At 49.5% G+C, this 15,557-nt stretch overlaps 1 protein-coding gene and 1 long non-coding RNA gene across 2 annotated transcripts in view; one reads left to right on the top strand and one right to left on the bottom strand.

Moving 5' to 3' along the window:
- The window catches only part of CRHR1 (corticotropin releasing hormone receptor 1), a 133,934-nt gene extending 130,603 nt beyond the window's left edge, over window positions 1–3,331 (bottom strand). The window contains exon 1 of the mRNA XM_090044137.1: window positions 3,155–3,331. Coding sequence (XP_089900263.1) covers window positions 3,155–3,196 — 42 coding nt within the window. The 5' untranslated portion in view covers window positions 3,197–3,331. The remainder of the gene's footprint in view (window positions 1–3,154) is intronic.
- The window catches only part of LOC149866771 (uncharacterized), a 57,804-nt gene continuing 45,397 nt past the window's right edge, over window positions 3,151–15,557 (top strand). Inside the window, exon 1 of the long non-coding RNA XR_016441949.1 lies at window positions 3,151–3,270. This is a non-coding gene — a long non-coding RNA (uncharacterized LOC149866771). The remainder of the gene's footprint in view (window positions 3,271–15,557) is intronic.

The raw sequence follows: 15,557 nt of genomic DNA, 5'->3' as shown, positions 1-15,557 counted from the left end.
CCCCCCCCCACCAAAAAACAAGTTTGTAGAAGGCAGCCATTTGCTGCAACACTGGACATAATTTCACACAAATTTATTTAGCTTGATTTGCTATTGACTATGTATGGGATAAAGAAAAACATTTTTGCAACACATTTTATCTGCCTGCCTGGCTCTTGGAGCTCATTAGGCCTCTACACACTGCTGTGAAGACAGTTAAGTACAGACGTACTTGAGAAAGCTTTAAACTGGCTTAGTTACCAGTAACATTTGAGCTACAGCAGCACAGAGCTTAAAGCAGACTGCAAAACTCATGCAGGAAGGGGGATAAATTAGTTCGTGATGGGAATTCTGCTTCTGTGCTTAGACTGTGATAGGGACCTGAGCTAGTTCCTCAAGCTAGCTGGGTGTGTGACCACATGTCATGCAGCTGTTGATGCAGCCACAACACAGACAATCAAGACTCATAGTACAGATGATGTTTTATAGATAGAAATCTATAATTTATATAATAGAGATGATAAAATCTAAATATTATATATCATCTCTATTATATAAATATATAGATTTTTATCTATAAAACATATCAACTCTACTATTAGTCCTGATTGCCTTTTCCTCTAGACCAATATGGCTACAACCTGGATATGGACACACAGATATCAAATTTTAGCCAATTTTTAAAAAATGAAATCTTCATCTTTTCCCAAGCAGGAAACCACTGTGACCACCTGAAACCCGAGATCCTGCTCCTGCCTTTGTTTCAAGGTAATTTGCATCATTGCAGATCCTCACAGGAGGTGAGAGGCTTCATACCAGCTATGAACTGACTGCCCAGAGGAGTTTCCCATCTATTGACTCCTCTGTGAAAACTTATGAAATATGAACTTTCATTTCTACCCAGGAGAACTTTTACAGTCTTTTCTCCAATGCCCGATGAAGGGAGTTTGTGCCCGAAAGCTTGCAATTAAAGAATTTTTTTTTTTTCCCCAAAAATCTTGTTGGTTTAAGAAAAGATATGATCTCTACTATGAGTCCTGATTGCCTTTTCTTCTAGATCAATACAGCTACAGCCTGGATACCCATCACAACACAGACACATTCTTTGGGTTTTTTTCAATGCTGCCTATGCCTATGGTAATAGAGTGACTTCCAAGCAAAACTGGGAGTACTAGGAAAGTACCCAGTGGCTTTCATGGAGCCTCAGGAACATCTGCACTTCTAGCAGGGTTTTAATTAATAGATTAATTTAACAATTATTTGCTTTATGTTGTTCCTGTGTTTACCTTTCCTTTATGTTTTCTGGTGTGGAGCTAGTTAGTGCAGGTGAGACTGGTCATACATCAGTCATTTGGTATCAGTTGTATTTTTTTTGTCTGACTGAACTCACATTCAGTCCATGGGGGTGGCACTAGGCATGTACCTCTTGAGGAGACCCCATCAGGAGTGGTTCTAGACTACTCCCAGCTGCAGAGCAAGAGGTCACTTATTTTTCCTCAAACCTGGCAAAGACTTCAGCAGCACAAGCAGCTGGAGGTGCCTGACTTGCCCAAGAAGACCATAGACAATGGTTAACTCTACCTAGACACTAGGCAAGGGTAGCAAGCTCCTAGTCTTTCTGCACAGAGGCCATCCCTAATAGCAACTATAGAAGGAGCACACTTGAATGGGCAGAGAAAGCTACAGTGTCTAGGGTGGCCCATTGGAAGTTATCTGAAGTGCAGTACAGTTCACATAACCACCAAGACCCTAGATATGGAGGTGTCTTGATATATCATTTTCTCTCAGTGAGCTTGGTTTCCTCTTATCTCCTATTTTTACAGACACTACTAGAAATATTGGTACCTAATGTGCCTATTTTTTACTGATCTCAGTTTAACAAAATACTCAGGATAAAATTCTGCAGGACTGGTTTCTGACCAAAATTAAGTAGTATTGGAAGAAGGGATGGGGAAAGGATACACCTATTTAATGAAACCAAGGTCAGTGAACGCATACAAGATTATTGACATGCATACCCTATGCACAAGCAGCAATCTCCATCGTTTTCTTAACAGAACCAGCACCACAGAATTTAAATTTTGCGAAACTCCATGAATGCAGTATTTCAGCCACACAGATAAAATGAATGAATGAACAGATAATAATAAAAAAAAAAAAAAAAAATCAAGCAGCATCCAAAAGCTATGTTATACGGATGTTAACACTTACTGGCAAATACTGACTCTTACATAGGACTTTTTACCCTGTTTTTTTGTTTAAAAATGTGCAGCTAAATGCTGCTGTTTGTTCATGCTGTAAAATGGATAGCCTGAGACGCACCTCGCAAGATGCAAAACACAAGGTAGTAAAGGTGCTAAGGGATCTTGAACCTCCGCATTTTCTGTCATTTTAACTATGCAGATGGTACCACTTCAATCTTCCAGAGCTGACATGTCCTTGGAAACTCTTTTTTTTTTTTTTAAACAAAGAGCCAACATTTTTCAAGCCCATCTCTGCCTTCATTAAAAAAAAAGCATTCAGCATTTCAGTAAGACCCTGTATTTGGCAACCCCCCAAAATCCTTGGCTCTGTGCATCTTCTCAACAGAAACCCTAAAGTTTTTTGGGGGAAAACAATCCTTGCCCAACCAGCGCGGATATTTGCAGGTGACAGAACTGGAAGATTCAAGTTGCAGTCGAAGCACTTGAAACCAAAGGACATTTTCCCCGGAAAGCCTCTGACTGTAGCAACGGGACTGACAAGGAGGGTAGGTAGCAAAGCACTGGAACAGAGACATGGCGGGAATCGCCCAAGTCTTGGAGGTTTGTAAGCCCTGGACTTGGGTGGGATGATCTAGCTGGGGCCGGTCCTGCTTGCGGCAGAGGGTTGAACGAGGTGGCCCCCTGCGGTCCCTTCCAACTCTCATGTGCGAGGAGCTCTTGCTCGCCCATTCGTTACAGGCGGGACTCCTCCACCCCGCGCTCCTGGCTGCCCGGGGGAGGGGAGAGGAGCGGGGCAGGGGCAGGGGGCTCGCTCGGGGGTGGGACGGCCTCGGGCCCGCTTTGGCGGCCGGTGGAGGAGAAGCCGGCCGGACCTTGTCCCCCGGCCACGGCGGCGCACGTCCAGGAGCACCGGCTGCCCCGGCCTGGGCTTGCCCCTTCTTTAAAGAAAGTCAGCGCGGGGAGCAGCTTACCTGGAGGAGGAGGAGGAGGCCGGGGCGGGCGCAGGGCACCATCCTGCGGCTTCTCGTGCCCCGCAGCCACGCTCCCGGAGGCGGGGGTCGCGCTGGCTGGCGAGCGGCGCGGTGAGGTGAGGTGTAGCGCGGCCCCCGCCTGCTTTTATCCGCCGCCGCCGCCGCGCAGCTCCCCGCGCCGCTCCTCCCCCGAGCCCCGCGCCGGCCCCTGCCTCTGCCCCCGCCCGCGCCGCTGCGCCCCGAGCCCCCCGCTGCCGGCCGGGCAGGGGGCGGGAGCCGCCCGAGACCGGCCCGCCCCCTCAGGGCAGCCGGGCACGACTCCCGCCTGCCCCGGCCTGGAGCAAACCCACCCGCAGCCTCCTGCCCCCTCAGTCAGAGATGTTCGGGTCCTCGAGTCCGCCGCGCCTCGGGCGGGACCGCAGCCAGGGGCTCGTCCAGTCTCCTCTTGAAGAGGTGGGGGCGAGCACCACCTCCCTCGGGAGCCCGTCCCACATCGTGGCCCCCCTTCCCGTGAAGAAGTTCTTCCTGATGGCCAAGCTAAAACTGCTCTCCATCAGTTTTGTGGCCATCCAGCATCTCCTATTCCCTGCTGCCCTCCCCTGATGAATTATATAGGCCTGTTGCAAGCCCCGTGGCACCTAGGGGTTCACCTGCTGGCCTCTTGGTGGGCCTCGGCACCTCCTGCTCACCAGGGCCCTTTACATCCCTCTGAGCTCCAAGGATGAGGTCCAGCCCTGCGGACATTTGTCCCCCGGCAGGTGCTCCCCTTCGAAGAGCTGCAAGGGGCTGAGATGTGCTGGGGCAGCCCAGCCAAGACTCCTGGCTCTCTCCTGTCCTGCTATAACGGTTGTGAACTCCTCCAAGATGGTTTGAGGCTGGACATAAGGAAAAATTTCTTTATGGTCTGAGTCCCCGTGGCCTGGAACAGACTCCCTCTGGAGGTGGTGCAAGCATCTCTTCTGGACTCTTCTAAGAAACATTTGGATGCTTCTCTTGCTGGGATCCTTTGGCCCTAGCTGACTCTCTGCCCCTGGGGCAGGGGGGCTGGACTCGATGATCCTCCAGGGTCCCTCCCAGCTCGAATGTCTCTGAAATCTATGAAACCATTGGGCCCTTCTAGCCTTTCCAGCAGGCCTTGGGAAGTGTGACTGCAGCATGGCACAGAGAGGGCACCCAGCCCAGGGCGGTGCTGGCTGCGTGCCTCCTGTCACTTGCCCACAGAATGGAGTCAGTGCCCAGCTGTCTCTGCACCTGAATCCTGCTGTTTCTGGGCCCGTTATAATTTCCCAAATTGCTTCTGAAACAAAGCTGATGAGGGCATCTGCCCAGCACTTTTGGACTGAGTAATTTCCGGTGGAAATGGGTAGAGGGGAGACCCGACTCCATTATCTTCAAGCAGTGGCTACTAATGCTGCCCTTTGCTATGCCAAGATATTGCTGCCTTGCCCTGGTACCATCCAGCTCTGTGGCACCCCTTGGGTGGTGATGCTTACTGCAGTGGTACAGCTAGGTTTGGGCCCTTAGACTGTAGCATTTTTCTTCTGGCCGCATCTGCTCTACTAGGATCTGGGGCTGTCCTGCCTGGTGAGGAAAGCCCTCTAAGATTTTCTGCAGTAACCACTGTGCCAGTGCAGGGCTAGAGGCACCCGCAGGCACTACACAGGTTTTGTACAAGCATTGCTCTGGGCTTGAAGGAGCCAGCCCCAGGGAAAGCAGTTTTAAATATACCTGCTGGGATGACTCAGCAGGAGGAAAACCAACCAGTCAGCAAGATTTTTTTTTTTTAAAGTAATGAGAAGTCAAGGTGAGTAAGAGTGCCAGAAATTGCACAGGAATGAATGGGAAACCTCCTTCCTGGAGGTTTACTTCAGTCATGTTGCTTTGAACAGGGGGACAGCCTGCCCCACACCCACTGCAAGTGACCACTCTGACCCCCTGCATGTGAGCACTTCTACCGTGGGAAGAGGTGTGTAATTGAACTGAAGTCAACCCCTTATACTCCAAAATGTGGGGAGTCCTCCCCCTATACCCTGTTGCAACAACTACCTGATGCTATGGGTTTTGTCTTTGAGGCAACACATTGTTTCTGATAAAAGTCTTGTGTGGCAGCATGTAGCACGGGCAGGATGGATCCTCATCCTTTCCAATCCTGCTCCTGCCAATCCTTGTGATCTGGAACAACACTAGTGTGCAAAGGACTCTTGACAGGTAAACAGGTCAGCGCTCTTTGATTTATTCATGCCGATAGTGTGACGCTTGCCCACAGGCCCTGATCCTTTTCCTGCCTCTTCAACTGGGGAAAAATGATGTCCTGCCAACATCTTTTAAAATCTGATTGTCCAGCCCCAGTTAGATTTCCATAGCAACTCGTCCCTTTCAAACACGAAGGCTGAGGCTCTAACACATGGCTTCCCAGGCATTTCAGCCCAGGTGAGTGCTTCCGTAGATTTGTATGGGTCCCCCGAGCGATGCTCAGCTGTGTAGCAGCCCATTCCCTGAGGCTTGTTAAGCCCTGTGCTGATGATAGACTCAACCACTGCTCTCCCCAAGAGCTCTCATCAGGATTATCAGCTCAGTTTTGCTTAAGGGAAAGCCGAACACAGACAGGGAAGGGAAGTTGCTATCTCAGAAGGCATGTGGGATGGAATCAGGACCCCTTACAGCTCAAGATGTTTGTTGGACTCCTCTTCCCCCAATGGCATAATTAGCCTCCCACCCCCATGGGCAGGGAAGTCCTGCCATGGCAATAGCTAGAGGGCTGGTGAGACTAAATTGAGATCCTCAAGGAAACTAAGCCAAACTCACTCATGAAGCAGGACCTAGGCACCTTGTTCCCTTTGGAGGATCTTAGCCTAGGTGCCAGAGCCAAGGTCATGCAGCAAAGAGCAGAACACCAGTCCTCAAAGTCCTGGATCACTTGGCAAGCCTGCCTCTTTACTCTTCCTGCTGGACCAAACTTCCCCCTCCTCCACTCAGGGCCAGGAGATATTGGATTCTCTTCTCCTGGCTAGTAATTCTCAGGAAACGACTGCACTTCTTGCAACTTTGCGCTGTGTTCCTGAGGTCCCAATTCTTCCTCCCTACTCTCAAGCAGAGGTATTTTTAGAGGGAGAGGAACTTAATGCTTAATGTTGGGGATTGACTATGCTTCTGGTGGCTGTCTATGCTTCTTGTTCTACTAGGGCTCCTGAAGAGCTGGGAGGAGATTCAGGAGGAGTCCCAGGGATGGGAGGAGCTGTGCGTGCATAACACTTTAAAGCGGGCTAAATGCTTTGGCACCGCTTTAACGGTGTTAGTGTTTGCATGCCTCGGCAGTGTATTGCACATGAATTCTAACTACTGTAGGAAATTTGGTGGTGTAATATGCCTTAAATGACTTGGGGCGCAGCAAATGAAAACTCCTCGAAGGAGTTTTAGTTTGCTGCCCCTACAGATGCGGAGCAAGGCACTGGGCTCCGTGCAGCTCCACAGCTCTGCAGGAAGCCCTGAAGGCAGCCTGGCAGCACCCAAGGAAAGCAGGTCCGCCCAAGCAAAGCGGCAAGCCTGATCTTTCCTGCCTCCTCCCCTGGAGCCTGCCTGCATGCCAGAGCTACACGGGGGCTGGTGCTTCCCTCCGTGGCTATGGTGCCCCCCAGGACCACCTGAGCTGGGTTCCTCCAGGGGTGGCGCCGCTGCCATGGAGGGAAGCACCAGCCCCCCACATCCCCCACAGCCCAGGGACCACTCTGCCCGCCAGCAGCTCTTGCTCCCCTCCCCACCAGAGAGCCAGGTAAGCCAGTGGGGTGTGTGCACAACATGGAGGTTTAATCAGCCCTAAATTGAAGCAGTGTTTTTTAAAACCCACTGCTTCAATTTAGGGCCCCCATTTCATCTACACATGCCCCTAGTGAGAGAGCCCGCATAGCCGTGCCCGTGTTCATTGTTATGGAACTACCCAGGCTATACGTGAAACACCATGTTGCTATTGCTGAGCCTGCTAGCTTCAGGCCTCTCCTTAATCTAAGCGCTCTAGGGGTTCTTTAGGCAGTGTGCCCCTTTGTCTGCCTCTAAGTCTAAGGGTGCTATTCTTACCGAACTTTCCAGTAGGATTTTAGTAGAAAAGGGACAGTTGATAAGGTGGTAGGGGAGACACAGATGCAGCAGCCTGGGGAAAATTTGTAGATAGAACTCAATTCTCTTCTCACCCTAGTTTCATGGACTTCGGTGGACGATTTCCTGAGAATCAGGCCTGAAGTCTTCACATTCTATCAAAAAAGCAAACAGGTGCTAAGAGATGCTTTGACAGATGGTATTTAAAACTCTAAAGAAGCCAAACTGATGTGATCCTATGGCCCCATATCCAGGACAAGATGATTTCCTAGTCAGATTCCAAAGTGGGTAATGACATTCCACCTACCTGAACTGTGTGTCTGCATTTTCAACAGGATGCAGAATTTTTCTACACCTCTCTGAGTAGATCTTTCACAGTTTTTCTGAGCACTGATAAAACACCTGTGTTCCACTCCAGAGCTGGTTGCATTTCAGGAACAAGCAAAGTAATTCCTGTATACATTTTGGGATCATTGGCATCATGCAAGTTATTTATTTGGGTTCCTGAAGAGCATGTTCTATTGGCACTTCCATTAAAAGGAATGATACAAAGGAAAATTTTGAGACGTTATCAGCTGGATAATGGATAAAAGGGTACCAGCAGCTGCTTATCCTTTGCCTGTTGCCTGAAAGGACAGATACCCTCCTTGGCATGCAAAGGAAAGAGAAGAATTCTAGTCACAAAAGTAGGTGGGCACTCAAATCCTCTCCATGGCTTTCTCCCAGCTGCAAATCCCACCCTTAGCTTCCCTCACTGTCGAAGGGAACCTGGGCACCTAACAAAAAACTTAAAACGACTAACATCTAACCAAGCCCTTCATGATTCTAGCACACACTGGGTGTGCCTACATGTGCATTATAATGTGCTTTTCCTACTGTGCATTAAAGTTAGTACCTCCAATGTGAGTACTTATTTAGTACTCCAAGGTACTAAATAAATGCGCATTAGGCTGCCCTAATGCACAGTAGGGAAAGTGCATGCTTTTTTTAGTGATGCTTAATGTACAGCAGCCTATTTTACAGCTCATTAGCTTATTTGCATGGTTTTTATGCAACTCTTTAATGCGCAGTAAAATAAGCTACTGCACATTAAAACAAATGTAGATGTGCCCACAGTACACACATCTGCTGGGGCTGAGGCTAGAATTAAGGTCTTTTGCTGCTGAAGAGATGAGATCTCTGGTCCTGAGCTAAAATGGCACTTTCTTAACTATTGGCATTAGCAGGTCCCTTACTATGCCTTAGGGCTCAAAAAGGCAAGGAGCATCCCCTATTTGCTCCTACACACAAAGCCACTGCATTACAGCATCATCACCTGGACTGCTTATTTTCTGTTCATTCACATAAGGGCTGGGTGAAAGCATTTTTATCGTGTTTTACAGGTCGTAGGGGTTAACCCTTAGTAGCCCAACCTGCCCACTGATAACTAGGGAAGGGGAAGTTTAGTGACAATACTCTTATCAGGTACCAAGAGAAAATAAGGGAGAAGCAGGAGAAAGCTAAGCTAACATACACTATTTTTAGTCAAGAAATTGGTTGCCAGGGACATTAGGATAATTCCTTCCTCATATATCAGAGAAATGACTGTAGAACTGTTTTAAAGGCCTAATTGAGGGGATTTATAGTAAAATGTGACTTGTCAGATGTGGCAGAGGAAAAATAAAACAGTCCCCAAGACAAGGAAATCAATTCATTTGTCATGGCTAATCGCAAATTCCTTTACATGGACTAAAGCAGACTCTGGTATTAGGGAAGAGTGAATTAAAGAGAAAAAGCTTTGCTCAGAAAGCTCTCACACAGCCTGACCTGTAAGAGAGGGGGGAATTTTAACTAGAAGTTTGTTGTCTTTAATGTTTTTTTTTGTAACTGCACATGGTTTGACACTTCTGGGTCTCAGCAATGTTCCAGGAAAGTCTGCTATTTGGAGCTGTTAGAGTGATCCTTATGTAACCCTAAAGGCAAAGCTCACGGCATTGTATGTATCCCTCTGCGCCTCAGAGTCAGAGCTAGTGACCTGTTTATTTGTGCTTCTTCCTTCTGCATAGGATGGCTAAGGGTGAGGAAGCCAGAATCTATTTCTGCAGACCCATGTACTGAAATTCAGTCTATTACATCTGTGCAAGCCTTTTGAATGTACCCAGTGTCCTATAGGGCCACTTTGGCCTGCAGAACCCTTAATGTTAGGTAGGGAGAGTGTCTGGGAAACAGTGAGCCTACTGTGACTCCTGGAGTAGAGGATGAGTACTCTGGGCTGGCTTATCAGCAGAGCACTTTTGCTGTGGAATCACTAAGAGACAATAAAGATGGAGCTCCCACTGTGTTTACACTGCTACTTTTCACAGAAATTTGTACTTCCAGCTCAGGAGAGATTTCTGTGCCTTGGTCATCACATTTTTAATTAGAACTGTTTATCCCCTCTATCAAGAGAATGAGGGGCAAGGCAGCAGGGGGTCAACAGGTTTGTCAAGGTGTTCTGTGGATGAAAAACTGTGAATGGTATTATGATAGCTATTCTATGAAGTGGTCTGTATTTAAGGTTTCTGTTACAAGTCTTCTGTTAGCCCCGCCTTTAAAATCCACCAACTGAAAGAAGTCAGGCCTCAAAACTGATAAATCTGAACCAAAGCTTGGTATTTTTCTCCTGAATTGAAAATTAATTGAATAAAGAGTTCTCAAGTTATGGCACCAAAAGAAAAAGCCAAAGCCACACTAAAAAACACCATAGGGGCTTTTCATGGGACTGGAAATCATCACAGCACAACCATATCCAATTATCCCATTTAGAAGCTTACCAAGCTTAATCCTAAAGTTGCTTGTTCCTCTTAATTTTACATTGACCCACTACAGTTCAGTGTTCTAGTTGATCACTTGGCGGCAAAACCAAACCAAACAATACATTTTGTACCTGCAAATTGAAAGACAGCGCTGAAACATTGAACTCAGCTACTTGTCTTCCAGTGCCTGAGGCCAACAATTATAGTTCATAGTTTGATAGTTTCTAGGGTGGGAAGGGACCTGAGCAGATCATCAAGTCCGACCCCCTGCCATGGCAGGAAAGAGTACTGGGGTCAAACAACCCCAGCAAGGTGATTGTCAAGCCTTGTCTTAAAGACCTCCAGGGTAGGAGCCAGTACCACTTTGCTTGGAAGCTGGTTCCAGATCCTAGCCGCCCTGACCATGAAGTAGCACCTTGTGAAGTCTAATATGAATTTAGCCTCTGCCAGGTTGTGACCGTTATTTCTAGTCACTCCTTTCTAGTGCTCGGGGGAATAGGGACTCTCCCAATGCCTGCTGGTCCCCTCTGACTAGTTTGTAACAGGCCACTAGATCCCCCCTCAGCCTTCTCCTGTGGAGGCTGAACAGGTTCAAGTCCTATAGCCTCATAGGGCCTGCCCTGCTGCCCTGATCATGCAAGTAGCCCTCCTCTGGACCCTCTCCATGTTGTCCAAATCCGTCTTGAAGTGCGGCCTCCAGAACTGCACGCAGTACTCCAGGTGTGGCCTGACCAGTGCCACATAGAGGGGGAGAATCACCTCCTTGGACCTGCTTGAGATGCATCTGTGGATGCATGACAAGGTGTGGTTGGCCTTCCTGACTGCATCCCCACACTGCCAGCCCATGTTAATCTTGGCATCAGTGATGACTCTGAGATCCTTTTCTGCCTCTTCACTGACAAGAAGGGAGTTCCCCAGTGTGGGAGGCTACTTTTCGTTGGCCGCCCGCCTCACAGGGATGGCCCCTGGAGAAGAGAAGGATCTGCCATCCGCACCGCACCTCCGCCAATCTCTCCTGCCACGACTTGATGGAATATGGGGGTTCACCCGTATGGGGCGCGGGCAGTCTGGACGCGGTCCCTCGACTGTAGCGTTCAGGGGTCCTGAGGTCTCCTCCACCCCTACACCCTCGCCCGGTCCTCCGGTTTGGCTGCCTCTCTGGGTGAGCTACCCTACAGGGCGTTAGCCCCTGTAATGTTCAAAAAGGGCGAAAAAGGAACAAAGAAATACAACTCCAACACAACTTCTGAGCCCACTGTCCCTGGGCCGGAGTTTACCTCACTCCTCAATTGCCCTCAACCAATTTCGGGCTGGGATCTGTTGCCCTTAGCCCTGGGGTACTTCCTGTCCCTGAGTCCGTCCACGGACCCTCGCCTGTTTTCCCGCCTGTGCGGGCCCCTATTAGAGTACTTACGGTATCCGGCTCTGGCTGGGTGCTGCTGCCTTCTGCGGTGTCCAGGTCTTCGTTCCTCCACTGCTGGCCGCTTGTGCCCCCTGGTCGCATTGGGGCTTACCTCTGCCCAAGAAGGTCCTTCCGCGTGGCCAGACGGCTTGCAGCCGGCTCAGGAGGGACTCTCCGCTGCTGACTCCTTTACCGCTCACCTCTGCCGGATCCGCCGCTGCCGGATCTGCCGGCGGCGGCTCTGCTGCCTCTGGGTCCGCTGCCTCCGACTCTGCCGCTTCCCATCTTGGCTTCTGCCGGGGCCTCTCTCGCCTCTCAACTGGAGCTGGGGTGCTCCTTTTATTGCTCCGTGTAGGTCCCGACCTGGATCTGTCTGGGTTCCTGGAAGGGGAAGACCTCAGGGGCAGCTTCCGGGTCCGGAACTGGAAGCCGGGCTGGGTTCCGCCGCCCTTCGCGTTGCTCCGGTTCCCCAAGTCCTTGACCCCTTCACACCCAGCCTGTAGGTATGGTGCCGGTTATTCCTCCACAGGTGCAGTACCTTGCACTTGTCAGTGTTGAATCCCATCCTATTCTCATCCACCCACCCCTGTAACCTGTCTAGGTCTGATTGTAGCCTATTCCTTCCTTCTAGTGTGCCCACATCCCCCCATATCTTAGTGTCATCTGTGCATTTGAACAGGGTGCTTTTTACCCCCTCGTCCAAGTCACTGATGAAGATGTTGAACAGTGTGGGCCTGAAGACTGAGCCCTGGGGGACCCCACTGCCCGTATCCCTCCAGGCTGAAAATGACCCATCCACCACCACCCTCTGGGTGCGGCCCTCCAGCCAGTTGGTGACCCATTTGACTGTGTAGGTGTCGACACTACAGCCCCCCAGTTTCTTAATGAGAACAGGGTGAGAGAAAGTGTCTAAGGCCTACCGAAAGTCCAGGAAGACCATGTCCACTGCTACCCCTGCATCTAAGGATTTGGTGACCTAGTCATAGAAGGCCACCAGGTTGGTCTAACAGGACCTGCCGCTAATGAACCTGTGTTGGTTGTCCCTATGCATAATCTCCCCTGCTGGCCCCTCATGGACATGCGCTATGATAATTCTCTCAAAAAGCCTCCCCAGGATTGAGGTAAGACTAACTGGCCTATAGTTCCCTGGGTCCTCCTTCCTCTCCTTTTTGAAGATGGAACCATACTGGTCCTCTTCCAGTCCTCCGGCACTACACCAGAGCACCACAACTGCTCGTAAAGCTGTGCCAGAGGTCCTGCAATGACCTCAGCTAATTCCCTCAGCACTCTGGGGTGGAGATCGTCTGGACCAGCTGATTTGAATACATCCAGTCCCTCCAGAAGTTCCCTGACTAGATTCTCACTGACCCTTGATGTAGGTGCGCCTCCACTGGGGCCTGAGGGAGGTTCAGTAGGGGGGCTGATCTGGCCTCTGCTCAGGAAAATGGAGGCAAAGAAATCATTAAATAGGTTAGCTTTGTCATCTGGTATGATGACCAAATTTCCTAGTGTGTCTTGTAGGGGCCCCACGTTACCCGGTACCTTCTTTTTGCCCCCTATGTATTTAAAAAAGGACTTCTTGCTGTCCTTGATCTGGGAAGCTAGCCCCAGTCCCATCTCCGCCTTGACCTTCCTGACTGCCCTCCTGTTTCCCCAAGTAACCGCAGTATAGTTCTCCCTGGTGGTGGCCCCTCCCTGCCATTGGGTGTGCGCCTCCCTTTTAGCTAGGAGACATTCCTGCATGCGTTTGGTGAGCCATGGGGGCTTTTGCGCCCTCCTGCCCCCTTTGATCTGTGTTGGGATTACCTCCCTTTGAGCTTGGAGGATCATCTCCTTAAGGAGCAACCACTCTTCTTGAACACCTGACTCCTCTCCCCTCCGGGACCTCAGTGGCTCTCCAACTATTCTCCTTACCTCATTGACATCCACCCTCCTGAAATCTAGGGCTGCTGCCTTGCTGCAGGCCTTTGCCACCTTGCACTGGATGGTCAATTCCAGCAGGCGATGATCTCTGTCGCCCAGGTGGTTACACACCCGCAGCCCCCTCACCAGGCCGTTGCCGGTGGCCAGCTAGGTCCAACAAAGCGTCTCCCCTGGTGGGGCTGTGCACCTCCTGGGTTAGATGGAGGTCCTGCATTTTGGCTAGGAACCTACGTGAGTGGTCAGACCTGGCTGACTGTTCTTCCCCGAAGTTGTCTGGAAAGTTCACGTCCCCCATGATGACCACGTCCTTTGACCTAACTACCTCCGTGAGCTGACTTAAGAATTTCTGGTCTAGCTCTTCCCCTCGGTTGGGTGGTCCGTAGTAGACCCCCACCATTAAGTCTCTTTCCCCTCGACTACCTTGTATTTTAACCCAGAGCACTTCAGTGTGCCCCTCCTCTGACTCTGTGCTACTTGATGAGGATATGTATTCCTCCTTAATGTAGAGTGCAATTAGTTGTTTTAATCATTATTGTATTAAATTGCAACATCAGAGAAGCTAGACACCTGCCAGAATCCCATATCTTCAGTTTCAGGGGTCACTCACACAATGCAAAAAATGGATGCAAATCCATATTTTTGAGTCTCAAACATGTGTTAACCTTTCATTTATAGTAGATGTCTCAGGATGTTGTGATAAAGTCATTATCACTATTGCTGTGGAGCTGACAATCTTTAATGCATTAATGCCTGTAACTGGGCAAAATCATTATTTCTATTTTACAGATGAGGGAAAGAAGCCCAAGTAAACTTATTTATGTTCATGGCCAACATAACAGGGGGCGGGGAGTGTTGCTCTATATGTTAAGGAACAATACACATCTTTAGTGACCAAGATGGGATCAGAAGGGCAAATTGAGGCACTGTGGGTATACAAGAGGGCCAGGGTGAAAGGGACTTGGTAGTGGGAATCTATTACAGACCACTGCACCAGGAGGATGAGCTAGACCTGGAATTCTCAAGGCAGCTCTCAGAGGCAGTTCACTCAAGGGATACAGTTGTCATGGGTGACTTTAACTACCCAGACATCTGCTGGGAAAGCAGTCAGCTAAATCCGACTGTACACATAGGTATCTAACCTGCGTACAGTTCCGTCACCTGATTCAGGTCCCACTAGGGGAAAAGTCTTTCTGAATTTAGTATTTGCTACAGGGGATGACCTGGTGGAGGATATGCAGATAAAGCATAACGTAGGGGATAGTGACCACCGATTGTTAGAATTCACTATCCACTGAAAGGGGAAAGATAACCAGGAGGGCAGAAGTGCTAGTCTTCAGAAAGGCTAACTTCAATGAGCTCAGGAGGTTAGTAAGTGAGATGCTGAAGCACAAGAGCCTAGGACAGATGGGAGTCCAGGAAGGAGTTCCTCAAGGGAATGATCCTTCAGGCACCCCCATTGTCCAAGGGGACAATCCTATTGTACATAAAGGGGGGCAAAGGAGCCATGAAAACCTGTTGGCTGAACAGGGAAATACAGGAAAGCCTAGGGATTAAAAAGGAGGTATACAGACTGTGGAAGCAGGGGGGTGCCACCAAGGAGGAACATACCTACTTGGCTCACACTTGCAGGGAGTCAGTTAGAAATGCTAAGGCAGCAATGAAACTCAGGCTGGCAACAAAAATTAAAGATGGCATAAAGTCCTTTTTCAGGTATATAGGGAGCAAAAAGAAGGTGCATAGTAACATAGGACCCCTACAGGACAGCCTGGGACAATTAGTGATGGATAGGAGGGACAAAGCTGAGCTCTTCCATGAGTTTTTTGCATTGGAATTCCTGAGCACGGACAAAGACATACCTCCAAATTTGGCCATAGACAAGCACAGCAAAGACACTGGCCCACCAACAATTAGCACTGACCTAGTGAAGGGACACTTGGAGGGGCTTGATTTGTTCAAGTCAGCAGGCCCAGATGATCAGCAGGCCAGCACGGGTTTGTTGCGGGTAGGTCTTGTTTGACCAATCTCATTTCCTTCTATGACCAGGTGACCTATCACCTGGACAAGGGAGAAGAGATTGATGTCATTTATCTTGACTTCAAAAAAGCTTTTGATCTGGTATCTCATGATCACCTCTTGGCCAAACTGGCCAGTTGTGGCCTTGGCTCCACCACGATCTGCTGGCTGGGAAACTGGCTCCGTGGTCGGACCCAGAGGG

Source organism: Crocodylus siamensis, chromosome 4 (genome assembly GCF_052110815.1).
Source record: "Crocodylus siamensis isolate JL-2025a chromosome 4, ASM5211081v1, whole genome shotgun sequence".
NCBI lineage: Eukaryota > Metazoa > Chordata > Crocodylia > Crocodylidae > Crocodylus > Crocodylus siamensis.
This window is presented reverse-complemented; position numbering and strand designations above follow the sequence as displayed.